The following is a 17,592-nucleotide window of genomic DNA, read 5'->3' on the forward strand; positions in this document are numbered from 1 at the left end:
AAGCCTGAAATGTGGCAAAAGGTCGCAAAGTTCAAGGGGGCCGAATACTTTCGCAAGGCACTGTAGCTAAACGTATTCAGACCCCTCACTTTCTCCATATTTTGGTATGTTACAGCCTTATTTTTTTAGAGGCTAAAGAAACGCACACCTGTTTAGGCGAGGTGCTGGCTAGCGGAGTGGAACGCCTGTTTAGGAGAGTCGCACTCTAGGAGCTCAGATGCAAACATATTTAATGTCCAACGTTTGGACAGACAAGCTGTCTTCATCAGGGTATAATGCAAACACTGCGGGATGACACATTTATATAGTATCAAAAGACACAGCCTTATTTAAAAAAATATATAGATTAAATAAATAAAAATCCGTTTCTGATATTTCGGTAGGCTATTACGTTTCTGATATTTCGGTAGGCTATTACGTTTCTGATATTTCGGTAGGCTATTACGTTTCTGATATTTCGGTAGGCTATTTCATTTCCGATATTTCGGTAGGCTATTACGAGAGCTTGGGACTGTACCGTTCTATCTGCGTTTTTGTGAAAATGTATTTATTGACCTGGCCTCCTCCTGTTCAATGGTTTCTACCTGTACAGGGCATTCAGAAAGTATTCACACCACTTGATTTTTTTCCACATTTTGCGTTAAAGCCTAACTTAACTTTACTTAAGCCTTGTTCAATAAATATCCTAATCAATCTACACATATAATGACAAAACAAAACATGTTTTTATTAATTTGCAAAAATGTCTAAAAACATATCTCCATTACTCCATTACTCCATTACATCAGTATTCAGAACCTTTACTCAGTACTTTGTTGAAACGCCTTTGTCAGCGATTACAGCCTGGAGTCTTCTTGGGTATGACTCTACAAGCTTGGCACACCTGTATTTGGGGAGTTTCTCCCCCATTCTTCTCTGCAGATCCTCTCAAGCTCTGTCAGGTTGGATGGGGAGTGTTGCTGCACAGCTATTTTCAGGTCTCTCCAGAGATGTTAGATCAGGTTCAAGTCTGGGCTCTGGCTGTGCCACTCAAGGACATTGAGACTTGTCCCGAAGCCACTTCGGCATTGTCTTGGCTGTGTGCTTAGGGTTGTTGTTCTGTTGGAAGGTGAACCCTCACCCCAGTCTGAGGTCCTGAGCACTCTGGAGCAGGTTTTCATCAAGGATCTCTCTGTGTTTAGCTTCGTTCATCTTTCCCTCGATCCTGACTAGTCTCCCAGTCCCTGACACTGAAAAACATGCCCACAGCATGATGCTGCCACCACCATGCTTCACTGTAGGGATGTTGCCAGGTTTCCTCCAGATGTGATGCTTAGCATTCAGGCCAAAGAGTTCAATCTTGGTTTCATCAGTCCAGAGAATCTTGTTTCTCGTGGTCTGAGAGTCCTTTAGGTGCCTTTTGGAACACTCCAGGTGGGCTGCCATGTGCTTTTTACTGAGGAGTGGCTTCCGTCTGGCCACTCTACCATAAAGGCCTGATTGGTGGAGTGCTGCAGAGATGGTCCTTCTGGAAGGTTCTCCCATCTCCACAGAGGAACGCTAGAGCTCTGTCAGAGTGACCATTGGGTTCTTGGTCACCTCCCTGACCAAGGCCCTTCTCCCCTGATTGCTCAGTTTGGCCGGGCGGCCAGCTCTAGGAAGAGTCTTGGTGGTTCCTAACTTCTTCCATTTGAGAATGATGGAGGCCACTGTGTTCTTGGGGACCTTCAATGCTGCAGAAATGTTTTGGTACCCATCCCCAGATCTGTGCCTCAATACAATCCTGTCACAGCGTTCTGCAGACAATTCCTTCAACCTCATGGCTTGGTTTTTGCTCTGACATGCACTGTCAACTGTGGGACCTTATATAGACAGGTGTGTACCTTTTCTAAATCATGTCCAATTAGTTGAATTTACCACAAGTGGACTCTAATCAAGTTGTAGAAACATCTCATGGATGATCAATGGAAACAGGATGCACCTGAGCTCAATTTCGAGTCTCACAGTCTGAATATTTATGTAAATGAGTAAGAAAAGATATTTCTTTTTTTTTTTTTAATACATTTGCAAAACAAACATTTAAATACATGTAGATTGATGAGGGAAAACATGTATTTTAATAAATTGTAGAATAAGGCTGTAATGTAACAAAATGTGGGAAAAAGTCAAGGGGTCTGAATACTTTTCAAATTCCCTGTACTCTAAATACCCCAATTCATGTTAAGTTCAAAAGAATACAAGATAATAAAAAATACACAATTTTAAACCAATAAGGGTTTGGAAATTTAAAGACAATTTCACATTTTCAAAAAGATGATTGAGTCAACTGTCTAGTTGGATACATGCAGCTTCTATTCTGTTATTACATGTTGCCCTAGAGGACTAAATCAACCTTTGCTCAGCAGAATGTCATTAATCGATAGAATGAATGATTCAATCTAGTTTTCTCTGTCATTTCTGCTTCTTTCGCAGAGCAAAGACATTTAGGCACCGGGGAGAAAATGCAATTAACCCTCCCCCAAAAAACGGGAAATAGAAACCTGTAAAAATGACCCAACATGTTTCTGATGAGATTTCAGTTCGTCTTGGTTGCATATTTTATGTTGCTGTTATGATGCTGATAAAGACAGTACCTTTACAGACGGTCCCTAGCGGTGGTTGAAATAATATCAGCTGTCATGATGCTGATAAAGACTGCACCTTTACAGACGGTCCCTAGCGGTGGTTGAAATAATATCAGCTGTCATGATGCTGATAAAGACAGCACCTCTACAGACGGTCCCTAGCGGTGGTTGAAATAATATCAGCTGTTATGATGCTGATAAAGACAGCACCTCTACAGACGGTATCTAAATGCCATTCACAATCTCTCAAGATGCTGAAAGAAAGAAATCATATTTCTTCTGTTCCTGAGTCAAAATGTAGTCTACATTTGGTGTATCATTTTACTGTAATAATTAATTGTGCAGGAGTTAATATTAACCACGTCAACAAATCTTTTCCCAAACACGGAATGTAGCCGTAGCGTAGCCGTAAAGTAGCCGTAAAGTAGCCGTAGGGTAGCCGGAGCGTAGCCGTAGCGTAGCCGTAGCGTAGCCGTAGCGTAGCCGTAGCGTAGCCGGCACTGCTATCATCCTCTTTAACCACGTTAATAAATATTTTCCCAACGTTACTTTTCCTCCCTTCTCTTTATTTTCAACTCTCCATTTTGCAGCTTGTCTCTAACAGAATTAAACGCTGACATGGTCTTTTTTCCCGCCATGGATCAACGGTAACTTTCTCTGCCCGTTCCTGAAAGCTTTGGGCGATTTGGCGTGTCGGCTATTTGGTGCAGTTAGGCCCTATAAAGCTTAGATTTACACACTGACGCCAGATAGTGAAAGATAAACCTCGATGTAGCCTCTCGATATAAAAATGTACAATAATTATATTTTAAGGAATTGTTTTCTCTTTCTTTATCATTTATTCAACCCGTCGGCTCTTCATCCACACAGTATTTAATCACCCTAAACCCTCCCACCCCGCAGATATAACCGCAGTTTGAGTCAACACACACACACACACACACACACACACACACAGGGAGTCAACCCACACGTCACTGGTGTGTGTCATTGTTCAGATGAAGAAACACAAAACTATGAAATGTGTTTTTCTTTTCAGATGTAACAAGACCCTCACCACTTTCACCAAGGTGGTTTCTGATTGGCACCCTCTCAATGCTGGCAACCAATCACGTTGCAGCAAGTGTAATAAGATGAAGCAAGCCAGGATGTTGGTGCTGGAGAGGTGAGGGCGCGACCTTTAACCTTTTCATACCTGGTGTGGATCTCAACCAGGGATTGAGGGTCAATTTCCGTTTTCAATCCAGGAAGTAAATTAGATTAAAATGTATATTTCCACACTTGAAAAGTCCTCAGAAAAACAATGTGGAACTTTCAATTCAGTGGAGGAGAATTACATTGTCTCTGTTCTCTCTCTGTCTATTATCTCTGTTCTCTCTCTGTCTATTATCTCTCTTCTCTCTATGTCTATTGTCTCTGGTCTCTCTCTGTGTCTATTGTCTCTGGTCTCTCTCCGTGTCTATTGTCTCTCTTCTCTCTCTCTGTCTATTGTCTCTTCTCTCTCTGTCTATTGTCTCTTCTCTCTCTGTCTATTGTCTCTCTTCTCTCTCTGTCTATTGTCTCTGGTCTCTCTCCGTGTCTATTGTCTCCTCTCTCTGTGTCTATTGTCTCTGGTCTCTCTCCGTGTCTATTGTCTCCTCTCTCCGTGTCTATTGTCTCCTCTCTCTGTGTCTATTGTCTCTGGTCTCTCTCCGTGTCTATTGTTTCCTCTCTCTCCGTGTCTATTGTCTCTGGTCTCTCTCCGTGTCTATTGTCTCCTCTCTCTCCGTGTCTATTGTCTCTGGTCTCTCTCTGTGTCTATTGTCTCTGGTCTCTCTCTGTGTCTATTGTCTCTGGTCTCTCTCCGTGTCTGTTGTCTCTGGTCTCTCTCCGTGTCTATTGTCTCTCTTCTCTCTCTATGTCTATTGTCTCTTCTCTCTCTGTCTATTGTCTCTTCTCTCTCTGTCTATTGTCTCTCTTCTCTCTCTGTCTATTGTCTCTGGTCTCTCTCCGTGTCTATTGTCTCCTCTCTCCGTGTCTATTGTCTCTGGTCTCTCTCCGTGTCTATTGTCTCCTCTCTCTCCGTGTCTATTGTCTCTGGTCTCTCTCCGTGTCTATTGTCTCCTCTCTCTCCGTGTCTATTGTCTCTGGTCTCTCTCCGTGTCTATTGTCTCTGGTCTCTCTCTGTGTCTATTGTCTCCTCTCTCTCCGTGTCTATTGTCTCTGGTCTCTCTCCGTGTCTATTGTCTCTGGTCTCTCTCCGTGTCTATTGTCTCTGGTCTCTCTCCGTGTCTATTGTCTCAGGTCTCTCTCCGTGTCTATTGTCTCTGGTCTCTCTCCGTGTCTATTGTCTCTGGTCTCTCTCCGTGTCTATTGTTCTGGTCTCTCTCCGTGTCTATTGTCTCTGGTCTCTCTCCGTGTCTATTGTCTCTGGTCTCTCTCTGTGTCTATTGTCTCCTCTCTCTCCGTGTCTATTGTCTCTGGTCTCTCTCCGTGTCTATTGTCTCTGGTCTCTCTCCGTGTCTATTGTCTCTGGTCTCTCTCCGTGTCTATTGTCTCTGGTCTCTCTCCGTGTCTATTGTCTCTGGTCTCTCTCCGTGTCTATTGTCTCTGGTCTCTCTCCGTGTCTATTGTCTCTGGTCTCTCTCTGTGTCTATTGTCTCCTCTCTCTCCGTGTCTATTGTCTCTGGTCTCTCTCCGTGTCTATTGTCTCTGGTCTCTCTCCGTGTCTATTGTCTCTGGTCTCTCTCTGTGTCTATTGTCTCCTCTCTCTCCGTGTCTATTGTCTCTGGTCTCTCTCCGTGTCTATTGTCTCTGGTCTCTCTCCGTGTCTATTGTCTCCTCTCTCTCCGTGTCTATTGTCTCTGGTCTCTCTCCGTGTCTATTGTCTCTGGTCTCTCTCCGTGTCTATTGTCTCTGGTCTCTCTCCGTGTCTATTGTCTCAGGTCTCTCTCCGTGTCTATTGTCTCTGGTCTCTCTCCGTGTCTATTGTCTCTGGTCTCTCTCCGTGTCTATTGTCTCTGGTCTCTCTCCGTGTCTATTGTCTCTGGTCTCTCTCCGTGTCTATTGTCTCTGGTCTCTCTCCGTGTCTATTGTCTCAGGTCTCTCTCCGTGTCTATTGTCTCTGGTCTCTCTCCGTGTCTATTGTCTCTGGTCTCTCTCCGTGTCTATTGTCTCTGGTCTCTCTCCGTGTCTATTGTCTCAGGTCTCTCTCCGTGTCTATTGTCTCAGGTCTCTCTCTGTGTCTATTGTCTCTGGTCTCTCTCTGTGTCTATTGTCTCTGGTCAGTCTCCGTGTCTATTGTCTCAGGTCTCTCTCTGTGTCTATTGTCTCTGGTCTCTCTCTGTGTCTATTGTCTCTGGTCTCTCTCTGTGTCTATTGTCTCTGGTCTCTCTCTGTGTCTATTGTCTCTGGTCTCTCTCTGTGTCTATTGTCTCTGGTCTCTCTCTGTGTCTATTGTCTCTGGTCTCTCTCCGTGTCTATTGTCTCTGGTCTCTCTCTGTGTCTATTGTCTCTGGTCTCTCTCCGTGTCTATTGTCTCTGGTCTCTCTCTGTGTCTATCCCCATAATGATGAAGCGAAAACTGTTTTTTTTTATGTTGAATATGTAAAAATAAAAAAAATAACAGAAATAGCTTATTTACATAACTATTCAGACCCTTTGCTATGAGACTCAAAATTGAGCTCAGGTGCATCCTGTTTCCAATGCCTAATGGCATTGTAATGTTTTTTTTTTATGGTATAGAAATACAGTAAATGAGTTTCAACTATTCAAAACAATTCTGGTTAGAAAGGAATTCTGTTTAACCGACATGCACAAATTACCTCGACAAACCTTGCGCATTGACTCAGTACCGGTACCCCTTGTATATAGCCTCCACATTGACTCTGTACCGGTACCCCCTGTATATAGCCTCCACATTGACTCTGTACCGGTTCCCCTGTATATAGCCTCCACATTGACTCTGTACCGGTTCCCCCTGTATATAGCCTCCACATTGACTCTGTACCGGTTCCCCCTGTATATAGCCTCCACATTGACTCTGTACCGGTACCCCCTGTATATAGCCTCCACATTGACTCTGTACCGGTACCCCCTGTATATAGCCTCCACATTGACTCTGTACCGGTACCCCTGTATATAGCCTCCACATTGACTCTGTACCGGTACCCCCTGTATATAGCCTCCACATTGACTCTGTACCGGTACCCCCTGTATATAGCCTCCACATTGACTCTGTACCGGTACCCCCTGTATATAGCCTCCACATTGACTCTGTACCGTAATACCCTGTATATAGCCTCCACATTGACTCTGTACCGGTACCCCCTGTATATAGCCTCCACATTGACTCTGTACCGTAACACCCTGTATATAGCCTCCACATTGACTCTGTACCGTAATACCCTGTATATAGTCTCCACATTGACTCTGTACCGTAATACCCTGTATATAGCCTCCACATTGACTCTGTACCGTAATACCCTGTATATAGTCTCCACATTGACTCTGTACTGGTACCCCCTGTATATAGCCTCCACATTGACTCTGTACCGTAATACCCTGTATATAGTCTCCACATTGACTCTGTACCGTAATACCCTGTATATAGTCTCCACATTGACTCTGTACCGTAATACCCTGTATATAGTCTCCACATTGACTCTATACCGTAATACCCTGTATATAGTCTCCACATTGACTCTATACCGTAATACCCTGTATATAGCCTCCACATTGACTCTGTACCGTAATACCCTGTATATAGTCTCCACATTGACTCTGTACCGTAATACCCTGTATATAGCCTCCACATTGACTCTGTACCGTAATACCCTGTATATAGCCTCCACATTGACTCTATACCGTAATACCCTGTATATAGCCTCCACATTGACTCTGTACCGTAATACCCTGTATATAGCCTCCACATTGACTCTGTACCGTAATACCCTGTATATAGCCTCCACATTGACTCTGTACCGTAATACCCTGTATATAGCCTCCACATTGGCTCTGTACCGTAATACCCTGTATATAGCCTCCACATTGACTCTGTACCGTAATACCCTGTATATAGCCTCCACATTGACTCTGTACCGTAATACCCTGTATATAGCCTCCACATTGACTCTGTACCGTAATACCCTGTATATAGCCTCCACATTGACTCTGTACCGTAATACCCTGTATATAGCCTCCACATTGACTCTGTACCGTAATACCCTGTATATAGCCTCCACATTGACTCTGTACCGTAATACCCCCTGAATAGCCTCTTGATTGTTATGTAATTTTCTTGTGTTACTTTTGTTTATTTAGTAAATGTTTTCGTAACTCTATTTCTTGAACTGCATTGTGGGTTAAGAGCTTGTCAGTAAGCATTTCCCTGTAAGTTAATTTTATTTGTATGTTTATGTTTTATTGGTTGTTCTATTTGGCGCATGTGACAAAATACAATTCGATTTGATATCACTATCTTTAGACTTTTGATAAACTGGTCACCTTTATTTGTGTCTAGGGTCACTTTACTCGACCCTCCGGGGGAGTGTGTGTGTGTGTGTGTGTGTGTTCAGTCGACACGGAGGACTATGCAAGCCAGCCCCCCCCCCCTCCCTCCATCCTCCACCCCTCCACCCTTTTCACAGTACTGCCGCCATGTTCTTCAGAGTCAGGATGACAGACTGGCAGAAGAGCGAGTCGGGAACAAAGTCTGTGACTAAAAACGATGGTTTAACTCTGCTTTGCGGAGTATGACCGAGAGATTTTAAAGCCACGGAACACGTTTAGGACCGCGGGGGGTTTCCGTTTTTTTATTTTTTATATATTTGAAACAAACTGTGGTTCGGATTTACAGCGAGATCGGTATGTCCTAATGTTAACAGCGCGATATATTTGGTTTTTCAAACGGAGTAGGGACCTTTTTTTAAGGCAGATATTTTTACATATTTGGGGTCAATGGGGGCCCTCCGATCGAATCTATAAACACATCTAGTCTGTTTAAAAAAAACTGAATTTAAACGGAATAAATACACTGAATAAATGTGATATAGAATAACACATTTTAACATTATTTCCTGAACGGTGAGTTGCGATACCAACGGAATTTAGTAGCTATTTTTTTTTTTTTTTTTGACGTTTAACTGATTATCGAAGACTCATAATTTGCAGTCTACGAGGTGTGAAAGACAACGAAATATTATTTCCTTCGGTGAAGCCCTACTGTGGACGGATTCCAAGATGACAGGCTCTACCCCCTCGGAAATGGTGAGAGATGTTCATTTTATTTAACTATTGGCACATCGTTGTAACACACAGCGTCATAATATGACATTTTAAATGTCTCTATTCCTCTGAAACTTTTGTTAAGTGTCATGTTACCATTTCACGTTGTTTGTTTATTTAACTTTTGTTTTATGATCTATTTAATTTACTTTGACAACGTGAACATATTGTAATGAAACAGGCACAGGGAGCAGGACTCGAACCCTCGACCTTCCAGGACCGAAGTCCAGCGCGCTATCGATCGTGCCCCAAAAGCGGCAGAGTCAATATCCGCGCTTATAAACCCAGGCTCGTTACAATATGTTTCCCATGCCAATAAAAACCCCTTTGAGAATGTGCCAATGAATGTTTCAGTAGAAACTGTAGCCGTTCGGTGCATGCCACTTTGCCCTCCGACGTAAAAAAAAAACACATATTGCGAATTGGTCTGTGATGACATGATTGTCTTCCCACTGGGCACAGACAACGTCACTTCGACGTCTATTCCACGTTGAAACAACGTTGATTTAACCAGTGTATTAATAGATGCGCTAAAGACGTCAATGGAACTCGACCCAAACAACGGACCTGCCGCATTTAGACTATTGTTTAAATGTGTATTTCACACTATGTTGAAGTAGAAATCTTAGCGTAATGCTCGTATGGATGTCAACCTCAAAATCCATGTTCATGTCATCGTCACCAATCATCTGCATTGCAGTTAAAAAAAACGACTTTTGACCGCCACTGATTTCTGTATGCTAATTACGCCACCAGTTTATACGAACAGGAGTTGGCATTTAGCAGTCACTTCTAAACCTGAAAAAAATAACTCATAAATGTGCAGCCAAACATATCCAGACATCGTGGGCCAGTGACAATACATCAATCATGACGGATTTGAAGAATTTCCACTTTGTTAGAGCAGATTTGTCCCGGTCTGCGTCCATTGAGTTTACAACATCTGTTGGTGTGATCGCACCTCATCGATACAGAAACAATTAACAATTCAATGATTCATCTATGAAATAATACGTTATTTTGGCCATTTTAATTTTGGCTATAATTTATTTTCCATTTAATACAAGGTTAATGATTAAACGATATTTGGTATTATTAAATATGGAATAGAATGATAAGCACAGATTGAGCACCAGCAGTAGCTACTGTTGACATTTCGCGCTGTCTGCGTGACGTTTCGTGGTGCGCGACTCGCCTTTCCCAGGCATGCACGGCCTCGCTGCTTATCTACTGTATGTATGCCATGACATCATGACGTGGCGTGGCTGCACGGCCTCGCTGCTTATCTACTGTATGTATGCCATGACATCATGACGTGGCGTGGTGCGCGACTCGCCTTTTCCCAGGCATGCACGGCCTCGCTGCTTATCTACTGCATGTATGCAATGACATCATGACGTGGCGTGGCGCGCGACTCGCCTTTCCCAGGCATGCACGGCCTCGCTGCTTATCTACTGTATGTATGCCATGACATCATGACGTGGCGTGGCTGCACGGCCTCGCTGCTTATCTACTGTATGTATGCCATGACATCATGACGTTTCGTGGTGCGCGACTCGCCTTTTCCCAGGCATGCACGGCCTCGCTGCTTATCTACTGCATGTATGCCATGACATCATGACGTGGCGTGGCGCGCGACTCGCCTTTCCCAGGCATGCACGGCCTCGCTGCTTATCTACTGTATTTATGCCATGACATCATCATCCGAACGCCAGTGGTCATGCTCTTGTCTGTGCGTGTGTGTCTGACTGTGTCTGTCTGTCTGGCGGTGTGTTGGTTTGACACACACACACACACACACACACACACACACACACACACACACACACACACAGTGCTTTGATCCTCATCTGTTGTGTGGGCTCTGGATGGAAATTCGAAGCAGATCATCACGTACTGTTCTCTATATCCCGGGTAAGATGTCCCAGTACATATATATTATGTCCCAGTATAGATTTATATATAAAAGATGTCGCAGTATAGATATGTTCTCTAAGGTTTATATAAGATGTCCCTGTATAGAGATAGGCATATAAAATGTCCCAATATATCTACAGGTGAATTCGGAAGGTTACATACTCTTGGCTTCAAATTTCTTAACAAACTATAGTTTTTAGGACATCTACTTTGTGCATGACACAAGTCGGTTAGGACATCTACTTTGTGCATGACACAAGTCGGTTAGTACATCTACTTTGTGAATGACACAAGTCATTTTTGTTTACAGACAGATTATTTCACTTATAATTCACTATAATATGACTCATATACTCTGAAAAATAACTCTGGCTAATAACTCTGGCTAATAACTGGCTAATAACTCTGGCTAATAACTGGTTAATAACTCTAGCTAATAACTGGCTAATTTCTCTGGCTAATAACTGGCTAATAACTATGGATAATAACTGGTTAATAACTGGTTAATAACTCTAGCTAATAACTGGCAAATTACTCTGGCTAATAACTGGCTAATAACTCTGGCTAATAACTCTGGCTAATAACTCTGGCTAATTACTCTGGCTAATTACTCTGGCTAATTACTCTGGCTAATAACTCTGGCTAATAACTCTGGCTAATAACTCTGGCTAATAACTGGCTAATAACTCTGGCTAATAACTCTGGCTAATAACTCTGGCTAATAACTCCTGCTAATTACTCTGGCTAATAACTCCTGCTAATTACTCTGGCTAATAACTCCTGCTAATTACTCTGGCTAATAACTCTGGCTAATAACTGGCTAATAACTCTGGCTAATAACTGGTTAATAACTCTAGCTAATAACTGGCTAATTTCTCTGGCTAATAACTGGCTAATAACTATGGATAATAACTGGTTAATAACTGGTTAATAACTCTAGCTAATAACTGGCAAATTACTCTGGCTAATAACTGGCTAATAACTCTGGCTAATAACTGGCTAATAACTCTGGCTAATAACTGGTTAATAACTCTGGCGAATAACTCTGGCTAATAACAGGTTAATAACTCTGGCTAATAACTGGCTAATAACTGCTAATTACTCTGGCTAATAACTGGTTAATAACGGTGGCTAATAACTCTGGCTAATAACTCTGGCTAATAACTCTGGCTAATAACTCTGGCTAATTACTGGTTAATAACTCTGGCTATTACTGGCTAATAACTCTGGCTAATAACTGGCTAATAACTCTGGCTAATAACTGGCTAATAACTCTGGCTAATAACTCTGGCTAATAACTCTGGCTAATTACTCTGGCTAATTACTCTGGCTAATTACTCTGGCTAATAACTCTGGCTAATAACTCTGGCTAATAACTCTGGCTAATAACTGGCTAATAACTCTGGCTAATAACTCTGGCTAATAACTCTGGCTAATAACTCTGGCTAATAACTCTGGCTAATAACTCCTGCTAATTACTCTGGCTAATAACTCCTGCTAATTACTCTGGCTAATAACTCCTGCTAATTACTCTGGCTAATAACTCCTGCTAATAACTCTGGCTAATAACTCCTGCTAATTACTCTGGCTAATAACTCCTGCTAATTACTCTGGCTAATTACTCCTGCTAATTACTCTGGCTAATAACTCCTGCTAATTACTCTGGCTAATAACTCTGGCTAATAACTCCTGCTAATTACTCTGGCTAATAACTCCTGCTAATTACTCTGGCTAATTACTCTGGCTAATAACTCCTGCTAATAACTCTGGCTAATAACTCCTGCTAATTACTCTGGCTAATAACTTCAGAAAAAGGATGAAGAGACTAAGTGGTTTTTAAGGGTTAGTTATTTTTGAGAAAAATAATGAGAGATTCAGAGTGAGAGAGTGAGAGTGAGAGAGTGAGAGTGAGAGTGAGAGAGAGAGAGAGAGTGTGTTCTTTCAAAGCCTATAGGACTGTAGTTTAATGGAAAGAGGGAGGGAGAAATAAACAGACATAAAGAGGGTTTGGTGAGGTTAAAGAGAGAGGAAGTGTAGCAGACTGGTTCAATAGAAGAACCTTTCAGCTGGGTACAGTTTCCACCCGACAGCTCTGTCCTGTTAGAGAATGAGAGAGAGCAGAGCATTTTTACACTGCCACTACAGCTGACACAGACAGATGGAGGGAGGGAGAGGGAGAGAGGGACGTAATTCAGAGAAGGAGAGAGAGGGATGTTTTCAGAGAGAGAGAGGGATGTATTCAGAGACAGAGAGAGAGGGATGTATTCAGAGACAGAGAGAGAGGGACGTAATTCAGAGAAGGAGAGAGAGGGATCTATTCAGAGAAGGAGAGAGGGATGTATTCAGAGAGAGAGAGGGATGTATTCAGAGAGAGAGAGGGATGTATTCAGAGACAGAGAGAGAGGGATGTATTCAGAGAAGGAGAGAGGGATGTATTCAGAGAAGGAGAGAGGGATGTATTCAGAGAGAGAGAGAGGGACGTAATTCAGAGAAGGAGAGAGAGGGATGTATTCAGAGAAGGAGAGAGGGATGTATTCAGAGAAGGAGAGAGGGATGTATTCAGAGAAGGAGAGAGGGATGTATTCAGAGAGAGAGAGAGAGGGATGTATTCAGAGAGAGAGAGAGAGGGATGTATTCAGAGAGAGAGAGGGATGTATTCAGAGAGAGCGAGAGAGGGATGTATTCAGAGAGAGAGAGAGAGAGAGGGATGTATTCAGAGAGAGAGAGAGGGATGTATTCAGAGAGAGAGAGAGAGGGATGTATTCAGAGAGACAGAGAGGGAGGGCTGTATTCAGAGAGAGAGAGAGAGAGGGATGTATTCATAGAAGGAGAGAAGGATGTATTCAGAGAGAGAGAGGGATGTATTCAGAGAGAGAGAGGGATGTATTCAGAGACAGAGAGAGAGGGATGTATTCAGAGACAGAGAGAGAGGGATGTATTCAGAGAGAGAGTGAGAGAGGGACGTATTCAGAGAAGGAGATGTAGAGAGGGTACAGTCTTGCACACATTTGTCATCATCACGAGGGAGAAGTCTACTGTCCTCCATCTGGCATTCATGTTTTTTCCAACTGCATACACACGTTTTCAAAACCGTCTCCTTTTTTCTAAACTCTACACACAATTCCCAAAACTGCACACACAAAATGCAAAATGCCTCACATCTCCTTCAAAATGTAACACTGCATTCAAAATGCCATAAACACATGTCAGAATGAAGCATTGGCATCAAATGGCAAACACTGCTTTCATAATACTACATGTTTGGATAAACCATGTAAACACTGTTGTTCTAAATCTAAAGCTCTTTGGTCTTTCATAGGCTGATATCTACATTTCAATACAATGTTCTACAGTGAAAGTCATCTGCTGAGAGGGGTAACAAGTACACTGTAAACACCAATACAATGTTCTACAGTGAAAGTAATCTGCTGAGAGGGGTAACAAGTACACTGTAAACACCAATACAATGTTCTACAGTGAAAGTAATCTGCTGAGAGGGGTAACAAGTACACTGTAAACACCAATACAATGTTCTACAGTGAAAGTAATCTGCTGAGAGGGGTAACAAGTACACTGTAAACACCAATACAATGTTCTACAGTGAAAGTAACCTGCTGAGAGGGGTAACAAGTACACTGTAAACACCAATACAATGTTCTACAGTGAAAGTCATCTGCTGAGAGGGGTAACAAGTACACTGTAAACACCAATACAATGTTCTACAGTGAAAGTCATCTGCTGAGAGGGGTAACAAGTACACTGTAAACACCAATACAATGTTCTACAGTGAAAGTCATCTGCTGAGAGGGGTAACAAGTACACTGTAAACACCAATACAATGTTCTACAGTGAAAGTAACCTGCTGAGAGGGGTAACAGGTACACTGTAAACACCAATGCAATGTTCTACAGTGAAAGTAACCTGCTGAGAGGGGTAACAAGTACACTGTAAACACCAATGCAATGTTCTACAGTGAAAGTCATCTGCTGAGAGGGGTAACAGGTACACTGTAAACACCAATGCAATGTTCTACAGTGAAAGTAACCTGCTGAGAGGGGTAACAAGTACACTGTAAACACCAATGCAATGTAGAAACAGAAAATATTTATTAGGCCAAACATTACTGTTGTATACAGTAGCATACAACAAAACCATAAACATATGCAAACCAAAAATATATTCTTTAGAATACAGTAAAGAACACAATTGTGTGTGTGGGGTCCCAGGGGGACAGTCCAGGAATTGGTAGGGGGGGGGGGGGGGTGGCAGTCACCAGTGCTAAGCTACGCTTCATCTCTTCTCCGGCCTGGGTCTGGCCACAATACTTTGTCCACTTCACAAGATATGTTTTCTCTTGCCAAACATGGAGGGAAGTATCTCCTAGCATGGTGTATCCAACCTTGGACAGAGGCAACCTCTGTGTCCCCACATGGAGGGAAGTACCTCCTAGCATGGTGTATCCAACCTTGGACAGAGGCAACCTCTATGTCCCAACATGGAGGGAAGTATCTCCCAGTATCCAACCTTGGACAGAGACAACCTCTATGTCCCAACATGGAGGGAAGTACCTCCTAGCATGGTGTATCCAACCTTGGACAGAGGCAACCTCTATGTCCCCACATGGAGGGAAGTATCTCCTAGCATGGCGTATCCAACCTTGGACAGAGGCAACCTCTATGTCCCCACATGGAGGGAAGTATCTCCTAGCATGGCGTATCCAACCTTGGACAGAGACAACCTCTATGTCCCCACATGGAGGGAAGTATCTCCTAGCATGGCGTATCCATCCTTGGACAGAGACAACCTCTATGTCCCCACATGGAGGGAAGTATCTCCTAGCATGGTGTATCCAACCTTGGACAGAGACAACCTCTATGTCCCCACATGGAGGGAAGTATCTCCTAGCATGGCGTATCCATCCTTGGACAGAGACAACCTCTATGTCCCCACATGGAGGGAAGTATCTCCTAGCATGGCGTATCCAACCTTGGACAGAGACAACCTCTATGTCGCCACATGGAGGGAAGTATCTCATAGCATGACGTGTCCAACCTTGGACAGAGACAACCTCTATGTCCCCACATGGAGGGAAGTATCTCCCAGTATCCAACCTTGGACAGAGACAACCTCTATGTCCCCACATGGAGGGAAGTATCTCCTAGCATGGCGTATCCATCCTTGGACAGAGACAACCTCTATGTCCCCACATGGAGGGAAGTATCTCCTAGCATGGTGTATCCAACCTTGGACAGAGACAACCTCTATGTCCCCACATGGAGGGAAGTATCTCCTAGCATGGCGTATCCATCCTTGGACAGAGACAACCTCTATGTCCCCACATGGAGGGAAGTATCTCCTAGCATGGCGTATCCAACCTTGGACAGAGACAACCTCTATGTCGCCACATGGAGGGAAGTATCTCATAGCATGACGTGTCCAACCTTGGACAGAGACAACCTCTATGTCCCCACATGGAGGGAAGTATCTCCCAGTATCCAACCTTGGACAGAGACAACCTCTATGTCCCCACATGGAGGGAAGTATCTCCTAGCATGGCGTATCCAACCTTGGACAGAGGCAACCTCTATGTCCCCAGATGGAGGGAAGTATCTCCTAGCATGGCGTATCCAACCTTGGCCAGAGACAACCTCTATGTCCCCACATGCGTCCTCCATTGCCTGGAGAAGCGGCATGCGGGCATAGGGTTGGTGATCATACACTTTCCAGCGCCAGGCTGAGAAAGATTCCTCTATGGGCTTTAGAAAAGGTGAATATGGGGGTAGGTACAAAACTACAACTTGTGGATGGGTGGCAAACCAGTTTTGTACCAGAACAGCTCGGTGAAAACTAACATTGTCCCATAAACCCACCAATCTAGCAGCATCCAGAAAAGTGAGCATATGGCCGGTGTTGTACGGACCCAGTGTGGCGTTGTGATGGAGGACCCCGTTTTGAGTGATGGCAGCACACATAGTTACAGTGCCTTGCGAAAGTATTCGGCCCCCTTGAACTTTGCGACCTTTTGCCACATTTCAGGCTTCAAACATAAAGATATAAAACTGTATTTTTTTGTGAAGAATCAACAACAAGTGGGACACAATCATGAAGTGGAACGACATTTATTGGATATTTCAAACTTTTTTAACAAATCAAAAACAGAAAAATTGGGCGTGCAAAATTATTCAGCCCCTTTACTTTCAGTGCAGCAAACTCTCTCCAGAAGTTCAGTGAGGATCTCTGAATGATCCAATGTTGACCTAAATGACTAATGATGATAAATACAATCCACCTGTGTGTAATCAAGTCTCCGTATAAATGCACCTGCACTGTGATAGTCTCTTATCATAGAGGATGACTAATTGCATTGTTGGCCAAAACCATGTTTATAATTGCAGTCTCTTGTACATCTGTAAACAAGCGTCCTCGTCCTCCATGATGTCTTTACCTTTCCACTCTGTACAGAATTCAAACACAGTATGTGTTCAGCATAGGAACTGTAAACAATGTACAACAACATGTAGTACAGCATGATAACCAACCTCATTCATTCAATGCAGTGCAGGAAATGGATGGCTTAGAGTTACAAATGTTTATGCAATACTATGCAGTCGTACGTATTTTACAGTACATTACTGTAATGCTAAAATAGTCATTAGATAGTTGCATACCTGTTCTCATTTCTGAAGGGTCGAATTATGGACGCCACTGTAAATCGACTCAAGTTGGGCTGGACTCTCAGTCCAGTCTCTCTCATGGTCAAACTGTGGTTGATCACATGATCAACAAGTGTTGCCCTAATCTCATCAGA

The 17,592-nt window shown here is 43.2% G+C and overlaps 1 protein-coding gene across 1 annotated transcript in view; it reads left to right on the plus strand.

Moving 5' to 3' along the window:
- Positions 1–8,226: 8,226 nt before the first annotated feature.
- LOC118966684 (ubiquitin-like protein 3) overlaps positions 8,227–17,592 on the plus strand; it is a 53,365-nt gene continuing 43,999 nt past the window's right edge. The window contains exon 1 of the mRNA XM_036989488.2: positions 8,227–8,849. Within this exon, the coding sequence (XP_036845383.1) occupies positions 8,823–8,849 (27 nt within the window). The 5' untranslated portion in view covers positions 8,227–8,822. The remainder of the gene's footprint in view (positions 8,850–17,592) is intronic.

This window comes from Oncorhynchus mykiss, chromosome 10 (genome assembly GCF_057628025.1).
Source record: "Oncorhynchus mykiss isolate SJ-2025 chromosome 10, ASM5762802v1, whole genome shotgun sequence".
NCBI classification, from domain to species: domain Eukaryota; kingdom Metazoa; phylum Chordata; class Actinopteri; order Salmoniformes; family Salmonidae; genus Oncorhynchus; species Oncorhynchus mykiss.